Raw genomic sequence first — 12,928 nt, forward strand, 5'->3', positions numbered from 1 at the left:
TTTAAAACTAGCTCGCCCTGTCTCAGTGTGAAATAAAGTGTATGTATTGGATATTATAGCGAAGTCATTTTCTTCACAAATTTCAATCAGCAATTGAGGCCAAGAGAGCCAGAGTGGCCTAACTGATTTTAACATTATCTTATTTACATAATCAAAGAAAATGATCAGAAGCTAACAATGCCCGATTGTTTTAGTAGTTTTATGTTGACCATGTATCATTATTGGTCAACATACAATTACTAAAACAATCGGACATTGTTAGCTTCTGATCATTTTCTTTGATTATGTAAAGTAATGTTAAAATCAGTTAGGCCATTCTGGCTCTCATGGCCTCAATTCTCCCCGTTCCTTTTAATTACTCATTTCCCGACTTTGACATCAAAATCTCCATTGATGATGTTAATACAGTTTTTATTTGTGGCCTTTAATAGTTTATTTATGTCTTCGTAGAGTTTCCAGAAACTTCAGTTTCCGGTTTATTAGCTGTGGGTGCGTAAACTTAGATTACGCTCGGTTTCATAATCAGTTAAAAAGGACTTGTTGATACTTTTATCAATGCAATTCATATGGGTAAATGTCAAATTTAAAGTGAACTTTAGTTAATGTTCACTTTAAGTTGATTATGAAACCGGGCGTTAGATTAATATTAATGGAGTGATTTGATAACTTCACTATTATTACGTTTTCGAACTGGAATATAATCTATAACAGTTAACACAATTTATCTAATTAACTTTATTTTTGTAAAACAATATTTGTCCATTATCAGGAGCTAAATTTTTGATTAAAGGGCATTACCTTTTTCTGGTAATTTCGATTATTTTACTTTCACCTCTAAGCCAAGGTAAGAATCACCCCAATGTATATTTTGGTGATTATTTCATTCATAGGAGATTCTGACCAATAGAAAGCTACAGACATGCAAATTAAGGTGATAATTTTTGATAATCTCCCGTCGTTAAGCATATTACGTCAGATGCCCTTCGTTGCTACGATAAAAAACATTCAGTGACATTAATGACAAATGTTTTAAAAATTGTAAAAGTGATGACTTTCAACCGTCAAATACATATTTATAACAACTGTGTGTTTAATTTCACTAATTGGTACTTACATATATAAATTACAATAAAATTTTGGTTTTGAACAGTTTTATTCATGAAATGATCGCAACAAATTGCACTCGAACTCTAAAATTAATATAGAATTTTTGCCCTCGTGACACTTTGACCTAATTTCACTCGCCTTCGGCTCGTGAAATTAAAACTGCCAAAGTGACACTCGGGAAAAATTCAATAATTTTAGAGCTCTTGTGCAATTACTACTGATAATGTGGGTCAAAATATCGTTCGAAAGCCCTTGCAATCTTTGTAAACTCTTAATTATATCAGTTGACCAAATTGTGAAACTGATGACCTTCGCCTTCCATACAGTGATTATTTGTTCGAAATGTTTTTAGGCATTATGAAGCCTTTACGGAGTGATTTGTATGCATTCGTTGATAATTCTTTGATATAAATCGTCTAAAGATACGGATGATGTTTTATAGATTTTACCTTTTAGGTGTCTCCACAAGAAAATCCAGGGGAAACAAATCCGGTGACCGAGGGGGTCATTCAGCCATATTTTGGTGGTTCTTACCCTAGCTTAGGGGTAAAAGTAAACTAATAATAATAGAAAATAACGGACAAATGTCCTCCCTTTAATGAAAAATTGATCTGTCGCTGAGTGTTTCAAAAATAGTGCCGTACTTACTGATACTGGCTCTGTTTCGTTTTCGTCCAGCTATCCTAAATATATTTTGAATTTTTAGGCAGTTCAGTTGGTATAGCTATCACATACCCCTTATGCGGTTTGATTATCGAAAGATGGGGTTGGGAAGCAGCGTTTTATTCCTGTGGAGTCATCGGTACAGTTTGGTTCCTAGTTTGGTGGTATCTGGTATACGATAGCCCTTCTGAGCATCCTCGAATAACGCCAGAGGAAAAGAAGTATATTATAACAAGTATAGGAAAGAATTTGTCAGACAAAAAAGTAAGTTTTACTTTAGTTTTAGTTAAATTTTAAAGTACCTACGTAGTCTATAGTTTTCTAAACCTTTTCTCTTTTTTTGAAAAAATCACTGTTACGTTAATTAACAACACTAAGAGCTGAAATTAACCAATCTTTTATTAGAAAAGTCAAAGTTTTTAACAAAGTTTTTAGTAAGAAAAAATGTTAAAAATTGTTTAAACAGTATTGCTATAAAGAAAGAGTATTTTGCGTTCCGACTAAAGTAAAAAATAGCGGGCGTAGTCGGCTGACTGAATAGTGGGAGCGGTTGGCGACCGGCATGCGGCAGCAACTATTAAAATTACGTTATCCCGACCACAAAAATCCACTTTAAGGTGAGTGACAAATTTTTGTCATTTCTTATGTTTTCGAGGTCTCTGAATCCGAATATGGAGTTAATTTTTTTCTAGAATTAGTGGAACATGTTCAAAAATCAAATTTTATGCAAAAATGCGAAAAATCAATTTTGATGATTTTTCAATTTTAACTCACTGTATTTTTGGTCGCTGTAAATATTTCCTTTTGAAAATTTTACTGTGTTATCTTTGAAGCATTTAGATAACAATGAGATATGTCCAAAATGACTCAACACGTTAAAAAAGAAGTTGTTAATTTTTAAACATCTTGTCGTCAGATTTCGTTAGTTTCATGTTTACTTAAAAAAGTTGAGTGACAAACTTTTTAGTTTATAATTTTAATTAACACAGAAATAAAATATAATTTATGAAGAAGTTTTCCAAAAAAATTTAATTTAAAATATGCAATAGGAAAAATGTTATGTGACTTTATAGACGAGCGGCACACCGCACACCCACACCCCAAAAAAAGCTTATTTCTCGAGATACTGATACTAATTTTGGTTATACTTTATGCATATTTTTGATGGTGCTGAAAACTAAAATTAGGGTTGTTTTGAATTTTACGTGGGGGAACATTATCAAAATCGCAACTTTACCCTAAAAATAAAAAAAAATCATGTTTTTTTGAGTTTAATTTGCTACAACTCTGTTCCATTGTAATATTTTTTTCTGATATTTTTATAGTATATATTTCTCATCTTTCTGAAGACAATGGGACCTGCTTCAATATTTCTGTCTTGCCATAAAGAAAGTTATAAATTGTTTGAAGTAAAAGGTGCAGATTCTTGAATTGCAAAGTTTAATCGCAAAAGTTGAGTAACAAAATTTGAAATTTAGCTGTTTAATTAATTTTAAGTTTAAATCTAGAGTACAGGGAACAAAATGTTTTATAGAAAAAAAGTGGTGTAACTTTTAATTTTAAGAAAAACGTGATTTCATTTTTTTTATTTTTAGGGTAAAATTGCGATTTTGACAATGTTTCCCCATCTAAAATTCAAAATAAAACTCATTTTCGTTTTCAGCACCATAAAAAGTATAAAGTAAGACCAAAATTAGCCATTCACCACACCGTGGTTGATATCTCGAGAAATGAGCGTTTTTTTTTGGGGGGGGGGGGGAGTACCACGTACCAATCGTCTATAAGGTCGCGTAACTTTTTTTCTGTTTCATATTTTGACTTTTTGGCCTTTTTATTGTTATTTTTTAAATTCATTTATTTAAAATATAATTTTACTAAATAAATGTGCAACATAATAATATTCATAAAATTCAAGTTTCTACCAAAATATATAAATATAATATTAAGCTTCAAATCCGGTATACTGTCAATGTTAAAAATGGGCTGCAACGGTCTAGCGCTAGCGAATCCTAGTCCGCTGAATTTATTCTCATTCGGCTGCGCCCATCATTTTTTTTTACTTTAGTCGGAACGCAAAATACTCTTTCTTTATAACAATACTGTTTAAACAATTTTTAACATTTTTTCTTGCAAAAAACTTTGTTAAAAACATTGACTTTTGTTATAAAATATTGGTTAATTTCAGATCTTAGTGTTGTTAATTAACGTAACAGTGATTTTTTCAAAAAAAGGGACTATCTCAGACCCCAAGGGTCGTAGGACCTAAAAATTTTTTTAGAAGTTGTATATTTTGACCAGCTTTCAGTATTTTTATTGCCATTTAATTTGATCTAATTTCTACGAATTATTGTAATTGTTTATAAGCTTAAAAACTGCTATTTATTAACAAATAATTTTGTGTACGTACATGTAATTTTTGTTACTTTTTTTTCATAGGGTATTAGTATACATCTTAACGAAGGAAATGAGTCCCTGATTATTGAGATACATTCAGCCATATTAACTGGACCAGCCTCAGAACTTAGCTCGTTTTTCAAAAAATTTTATAAACAAATTCAATTTTGCAAAAACTATTTAACAGATTTGGACCATTTTTTGCACACCATTCAAACACTATAATGCCCTCAAGTTTAGGTATATTTAAAGATATTTTAATAAACAATAAAATTGTTATTAACAATATTCAAAAACAGTGATTTTGTCGTCCGTTTTGCAATAACTTTTTTGTTTATTAACCGATTTTAATTTCGTGTATCTCATTCGATGTATCTTTTTTTTCGAAAAAGTTACCTGTGGACGTCAAATTTCTAAATAAAAAAGTTTTTAAGTTATGAGCAAAAAACTAAGTTTGACGTTTTGATTGTTTATTTAAAAAATGTTCCACTAAAAAATTTATGAATCCCAAGATGGTAGCCTTTTTGTAATATCTCATACTACACATTTCAACTGTCAAACCTCGTCTTTTCAATTATGTCGAAAAACGGCTTATTTTTTACTAACTTGATTGGTCTAATAGCTTTTATTTCTGTATCTAACGTGACCAACATTGCATGTATTTGTTCTTGAATATTTTTTGAAACTGCAGTCATCCTGGCTCGTTTCCTCTAATCAAGTCTTTCTTGATCATGCCCCTTCTAGTCTGACCCAGCATCCATCGTAACATTTTCATTCCAACCACCTCCATATTTTTTTCCTGAATCTTCTTTACAGGCCACACTTCACAGCCTTACACCAACGCAGATCTTACCATCAAATGACCAAAGCAAAGAAATTAAAGTCCGAATTGAAACTGCAAAGCAAGCATTTATAAAAATGAAGACACTGCTTACAAACAAAGACCTTCAGTTGCCTCTCAGATTGAGGGCTCTAAAATGCTACATATTTTCTATATTATTATACGAAATGGAAGCTTGGACATTGAAGAGACACCACATAAGAAAAATAGAAGCAACGTGGAATGAAGTAAACACTTCTGTTGTATGTAGGCATATGAATTTATTAAAAATTCTTAAAATGTTTCCACAAGGGAGTGGAAGTACAAAACGTTTTCGGTCAAACTGACCATTATCAGTGTAAACGTTCAGTGTACAAGTAATTGTAACTAGCCGCTTCAATAGGTGTAAAAACCTCTAAATTACATTATTGTTACATTCTATATAAATAGTCGACCTAAAGTCGATGTCTTAAGATTTTAAAGATCACATGTGAATGTATTTCGTCCTTGCTCAAAAATTGCACAAGGTACTTGTATTCTAGTGAGAGGTTAACGACCAGCCTTTTTAATATAAAATGTAACAATAATATAATTTAGAGGTTTTTACACCTATTGAAATGGCTAGTTACAATTACTTGTACACTGGACGTTTACAGTGATGATGGTCAGTTTGACCGAAAACGTTTTGTACTTCCACTCCCTTGTGGATAAATTTTATGAAAATTTTTAATAAATTCATATGCCTACATACAACAGAAGTGTTTACTTCATTCCACGTTCAAACAGCCTTCATACAGCCAACTACACGGTTTATCCCTTTTTAAAAATAGAAGCGTTCGAAATGTGGTGTTACAGAAGAGTATTAAAAATTCCGTGGGTTCAAAGAATTACCAATGTTGAAGTGCTACGACACGTTTAAATAAGGAGTTAGAAATTATGAACAGTATAAAAACTAGAAAACTGGAATATTGGGGTCACATTACCAGAGGAAAAAAATATGACTTGCTGAGAATTATTATGCAAGGAAGGATCCAAGCAAGAAAAAGCATAGAAAGAAGACGCATCTTCTGGCTGAGGAACCTTAGAGAATGGTTTAACTGTAGTTCATTACAACTGTTCAGAGCAGCAGCCAACAAAGTGACCATAGCCATTATGATATCCAACCTCCTAGAGGAGAGGGAACTTTAAGAAGAAGATCTTACCACACTCTTGTATATCTTTCCTTTCAGCCCTTGTCTTTCGAATCGATAAAATGTCCAAAAATGTTCCCAGTACTACATCTAGTTTTGTATAAAATCGGATACATGAATAGGACTATCAAACAACATTATATCATCGAAGACACATTACACATTTGGTCTATTCCAAGATATCTGTGGATAAAAGCTACAACTAATATGGTTTTCATTTTCAACCACTAAACTGAGTACTCCATACATTACATTTAAAATAGTGGTACATATGTGTACCACTGCGCACTTCGGTTATGTTTTTTGGTGGTATATTAAGTGAAAATATTATCACAATATCATGGCTGGGATATGTACAGAGACAGAACGATGCAAAAACAACAAAGAAAATATTACAATGGAAGGTGAAACAAAGGAAGGCCCAGAGCAAGATGGTTGGATGATGTGGAAGACGACCTGAAAACCATGAACATAAGACAAAGGAGAAGAAGGGACAAGAGAGATTTGAATTGAAGGATATAGGCAGACAGTCAAAGACCCATTCAGGTTTAGGATGCCAAAAGAAGAAGAAATTAAGAGCACCTTTGCATCTGACAGGTCTTCCTTACATAAATAAATTATAACCTCGGAAACCATGTTTGGATGGTGCAAGAAAGGTCACTGCGAACGGCAGCCATATGGTTGGTGGAAAGCGAGTCGTCGGTTCGAAACTAGCTTTTGGAACGTGGAATGGGTCCAATAGAAGAAATAGGTAAAGATAAGACAAGAGAAGGTAGATTAGAGAAGAGAGAGAAACAGATAAAAAGATAGATAGGTAAAATTACCATAGAAAAGAAAAGAGATACATTGCACCACTTAACTTTTTGGGGTTACAAGGGGAAAATTAAGAAACCTTAGAAACGAAAACAGGTAAGGAAAGATAATTACGTTCTGAGAGCAAATACAAAAAAAAGAATGTGTGTGTACTTTGTACGCACGTAAGAAGTTATACTTCTACTACATATTATGTGATTTTTAAAACAATACCAAAAATTTAAAAAAATAAAAGAATAAAACGCACACAAACACATTGAAAAATGCCACAAAGAAAAAATTATTTCTGAACGATAATAATTGTTGGAAAAAATTTTAAATACGCATTTTCTGAAAAAAAAAATTATATAACAAATATACTTACAATCATAAAATGCATAAAAAAATAGAAAAATAAAAACTTGCATCGGAAATCGAACCCGTGAATTTCGCGGCGCTTTGATTCGTAATCGAAGCCTAGACTCACTTGTCCAATTCCACATTATTTGTCGTGTGGAAAAATAGGGTAACTGAACGTTTTACTGTTTGACAGTTGTTTTGAATATAATTAAATTATGTAGTTTAAATTTTGTGGAAGAAAATATTAAAATATAACAAAACAGTAAGAAAACAATATATTAGATGAAGATTGGTAGAACTTTTTTTTGGTAATCAAATTAAGTATGTAAATCAAAGCATTACATACCTACTAGATAAATAAATCTACGCCAAAAAGTCATAATTTAAAAATAAAAATCTGACCTAATTTGGGATTTCTCTCTAAAATCCCCATTCTTGAGAAAATAAATGTACAGTAGAGCGTCGATTATCCGAACGTCGATCAACCGAACGACCGCTTATTCGAACTATCGACTCCCGCGTCCCGCACTCGAATACCGAGCAAGCGTTAGTAATTGACGCTTAAAATATCTTCAATTTTCTTCAGTATTGTATCCAAAAATAATTATGTTGTTGCAAAGACCGCACTTTTTTGTTTAGTTGCTAGTTGTCATTATCAAGGTATAAATAAATATATAGGTATATAAATATGGCTTTTATTCACTTGTGGATAAATATGTATGACTATAAATATGTATCAATATATTGTAGTTCGATTATCCGAACAAATCGTTTTTCCGAACACCTATGTCCCCCAATTAGTTCGGATAATCGACGCTCTACTGTATTTCAACCTAATCCAAATGTATAATTACAATATGATTGTAATAAAAACTACTTACCAAATTAGAATGAGTTTTACTTGTCCAAAATAGTCCAAAAGTCCAAAAATATAGGTATATGAAAACTATTTAAAAAGGCAGTATAACTATTAACTAACTTTTGTTTGTTGTTTCTTTTCACACAAATTTTAAAACGCAACAACCATAAATAATCTAACTACAGCTGTGCCACAGCCGCCATATTCAATAATTTTTGACATGTCATGTGAACATCCAATCAGAACAAAGTTATAATGCGCATGCGCCGGGATCATAGGTTTTAACATATAAAAATTCACCCTCATATCGCCGGTAAAGAAGTATAACTTCAAAAAGATAGGAACAGTTAATTAGTAAAAAAAAATAATAAATGTTGTCAACACACTACATAAAGAAATAATAAATGTATTCGGTGACGGTCGTCCACCTACTAACTACAAAACTTATTGTACGTGATCTTTCTCCTGGTCGAAGATAATATAGTGATTGATTATGTTACTTAGCAAATATTTAGAGGCAATCTCTTATCAGGAAACTTATTAGGAGTAGGAAATGGTTCTCCAGAAGGGTGAAACCCAAAAAAGCAAGAAATAAACAGGAACTATATACACAAATGAGAACTTCACCAGCAATTAATGTGTGGTTCGATACATGTAGAAATAAACAGTAAATATGATAAAAGAAATACATATATAATATGGTAAAATCCAGTGGCGACTCGTGATTTTCACAATAGGGAAGGCTATACCGTACTGTAAAATATCTAGACAAATTTGCACTAGCAAAAAAAAATCCGCCAAAAAAATCTAATTTAAGGCCCTATTTTTTTGACCATTTTTTGTTTACATTTTATAATATTATCATAATTCACAATTTTATAAAATCATATTATTTTAAAAACAGTTAGTTTAATTGTAAAAGTGTATTACCAAAGTTTGTGTCGTTTATTTGTTAACAATTCTATCTCTGTAAGTAGATATGCATATCAAAATAAATACAGATTTGAAGTTTTGCAGTCCATTCAGGTTGAAGGTTCACATTTTTTAAGATACTCAACTAAATTTTTTTAATTCTAAAAGCGGCCCACTGCGAATCCAAAAACACGGTAAATTACCGATATTTTGCTTTGCATTACAGATATCGGACAAAGTTATTTGAACAAGTTCTTCCAAATATTATTCTAATCCCACATACCAAATTTCATCACAAAATTCGCACTTTTAGCTTTTTCATTATTTGTAGTCAGGATCCTAAAATCGCAGAGGAGGCTGCTGGCCGATTAGCCGCCCTTGCCCAATCTCCGGGCAGCGTGTGCATTAAGCGATAATGCAGCTCTAAGGAGACCGGGTCTCCTTAAACTACCATGCTTAAACGCTGCTGAGCTGCACGGAGCATTAACAAGTGAGATTTTCCGGCCAGCAACCTCCTCTGCGATTTTAGGATCCAGACTACAAGTAATGAAAAAACTAAAAGTGCGAATTTTATTTAGAATATTATTTGGAATAACTTGTTCAAATAACTTTTTCCGATATCTCTAACGCGAAGCAAAATAGTAAAGTAAACAAAACAGTGTAGCACGTGTAAAAAATTTATGGGGAGACTAAGCCTCCCTTGCCTCCTCTGACCAGCTGCCACTGGTAAAATCATGCACAATTAAAAGCACAGTAAACAGAGCCTGGTCATTAATTAAAAAAAATTCAATCAAGCATCTATCACAAAATATACTCTCTTTGATATTTTAGGGCTTATCTCGAGATAACTAATATTATAAATTTAACGATGGATAGAAAATATAAAGAACACATATACAGGGTGTAACGAAAATACAGGTCATAAATTTAATCGCATATTCTGGGACCAAAAATAGTTTGATTGAACCTAACTTACCTTAGTACAAATGTGCATATAAAAAAAGTTACAACCCTTTGAAGTTACAAAATGAAAATCGATTTTTTCCAATATATCGAAAACTATTAAAGATTTTTTATTGAAAATGGACATATGGCATTCTTATGACAGTAGCATCTTAACAAAAAATTATAGTGAAATTTGGACACTCTATAAAAATTTTATGGGGTTTAGTTCCTTTAAACCCACCCAAACTTTTGTGTACGTTCCAATTAAATTATTATTGTAGTACCATTACTTAAACACCATATTTTTAAAACTTTTTTAGCTCTTAGTACTTTTTCGAAAATTCAGTTTTTATCGAGATATTTTGAATATTTGTCAAATCCACCACATATTTGTATATGGTTAAGTACGATTATGGAGACTTGGTAATAATATGAAAATTTATGTATGATTTACATTTTTAGGTATATTTTGAACCATATTAAAAAAGAAGCCATATCTCGATAAAAGTTGCCTTCTCGAAAAAATACAAAGAGGCAAAAAAGTTTTAAAAACATTTTGTTTAACTAATGGTATCGCAGTCATAGTTTAATTGAAGCGTACACAAACATTTGGGGGGTTTAAAGGAACAAAACCCCCATAAAATTTTTATGTAAACATATTTAAAAAGAAGCCACAACTCGATAAAAAATGCCTTATCGAAAAAATACTAAGAGCCAAAAAGGTTTTAAAAATATTGAATTTAACTAATGGTACCACAATAATAATTTAATTGGAACGTACAGAAAAGTTTGGGGGGGGGTTTAAGGGAACAAAACCCCCATAAAATTTTTATGGGAAGCACAAATTTCACTATAATTTTTCTTTAAGATGCTCCTGCCATAATCTCTAACAGTTTTCGATATATTCGAAAAAATCGATTTTCATTTTGTAACTTCAAAGGGCTATAACTTTTTTTGTGTGCATATTTGTACTAAGGTAAGTTAGGTTCATTCGAACTATTTTTGGTCCTAGAATATGTGATTTAATTTATGACCGGTATTTTTGTTACACCCTGTATAATAAAATTAAATGCAAAGCATACAAAGTTAACAAAAGTTTATAGTTCAAAATTCAAAAACCACCCGAACTCGGTTTTATAAATAATAAGCCAGTCGCACAGCTTTTAATTAAATAGTGAATGTTTGTAATTAATGTTTGACAATGAAAAGTTCTTATTTAATGATTAAAAAGTTTTATTAATGAAATCGCTGTCCTTTAGTGAACTAGATTACATCGGTGGTTAGCCTTAACCACAGATGAAGAAAGGTTTGAGGTAGATAGCCCGTAGATTAGCCCTACTTTTGGAGATAATAATTGGATGTATGTTTAATTAACACACTTACAGTAACTCTGATGATGTTGTCTCTTAAATTGCACTGAACGTAACTTTACTTTAACTAGTAATCAAGCACTGAAGTTACTTATATTTTATATTGGACCTAATCGGATGGTAGATCTAAATACAGAAAGATAGAGTGAATTCTCACTCACAAGATATATTAAAGATAAGATATTAGATACGAGAGACACACGTCTGCACTCCAAGATACTCCGCCACCAAGTCCTTTCCTATTCGCAATTTTTCGACACTTTTTCTTAAAAAAAAAGTAGGGATATATCCCCTCTCAAAAAAATTAAAACTTTGCTTTCGCACAAACCAGGCTCTCTCTCGGTAATCTAAACAACATAACGGAACATGCCGAAAAAGCAGAAAACAATAAGTTATTGAGTAAAAGTGTTTCATTTGAAATCGAAAGTAAACGGAAAGCAGCAATAAAACATTGCAATACACATTCCCGCTTTGCATAGAGTGGAGTACCTAACGGGATCTTAGTAGTAAACTTCTTGGGAGGTTTTTATACTAAACAGATTACAGTAACATAAAATAAGAGACTTTTGGTCTATTTTCAAAACATTGCGTTTCGGTGAAGGTGCAATAAAAAAATGGTCCCGTTTATAATAATAAACTCAGCTATTTGCAGATACGGCTATAGGCGTACCCGTAATGAGTGCTAGTGGGCTTAAAAATTAATCCAGACGGTATATTAAGTATTTACTAATCCTATTATATAAAAAATGTTACAATATGACGATCTTAGAACTAATTGAGTAATATTTTAGGAGAATATTCTTCTTTTACTTTAGAATGATCTACGTCTCCATTATTGAACCGTAAACTCTTTACTTTATTATTGACCAATATGCATTACTTGCATTTTCAGCTTTCTATTCCCTGGAAAGCAATATTCACCGACAGGACTGTTTGGGCTAGTTTCATTGTTTATTTGGGTACTGGTTGGAGTTTATACACTTTAATGGTTAACATGCCGACTTATTTCAAATTTATTCATGGATGGGATATACGTTCGGTAAGCAACTATTGTTTCATCTAATTCGTTAAGTGATAATAAGGTCTATATTTATATTGAAAAAGGCATAAATAAAGTAGGGTGTCAAATTTAGAAAAGCAACTTCCACAGAATAAGATGTACTCTTTCATTTCTTCCAAAAGATACTACTCGTCAGATATAGCTTGAGACTTTAATTTCCGATTTTACCATCTGCGTAGAAGATTAATTGAGAAAACGTTCGGTAAAAAAGAGATGAACAATATGCTATCTCTCCTTGCTTCTTTGGTATACCCTGCGTAACAAATTTACACAGTGTGAGCTTAATTTGTAAAAGAACTTAACCAAACTAGACATTAGACAACCTAGGAACTGACAAACTCCGATGGATCGCAAACAGTGCTATTTAGAACAAAGATCCTACATTATATACGACAGCGTATGCAAAAATGGCATCTGAAAAAGGTGAACAAATTTTTAGTTTACGTTGAGCTTGAA

At 31.9% G+C, this 12,928-nt stretch overlaps 1 protein-coding gene across 1 annotated transcript in view; it reads left to right on the top strand.

Moving 5' to 3' along the window:
- LOC126891843 (sialin-like) overlaps window positions 1-12,928 on the top strand; it is a 79,230-nt gene that overhangs the window by 9,390 nt on the left and 56,912 nt on the right. The window contains exons 5-6 of the mRNA XM_050661174.1: window positions 1,814-2,034; window positions 12,305-12,451. Coding sequence (XP_050517131.1) covers window positions 1,814-2,034; window positions 12,305-12,451 — 368 coding nt within the window. The remainder of the gene's footprint in view (window positions 1-1,813; window positions 2,035-12,304; window positions 12,452-12,928) is intronic.

Source organism: Diabrotica virgifera, chromosome 9 (genome assembly GCF_917563875.1).
Source record: "Diabrotica virgifera virgifera chromosome 9, PGI_DIABVI_V3a".
In the NCBI taxonomy this organism is placed as follows: Eukaryota; Metazoa; Arthropoda; class Insecta; order Coleoptera; family Chrysomelidae; genus Diabrotica; species Diabrotica virgifera.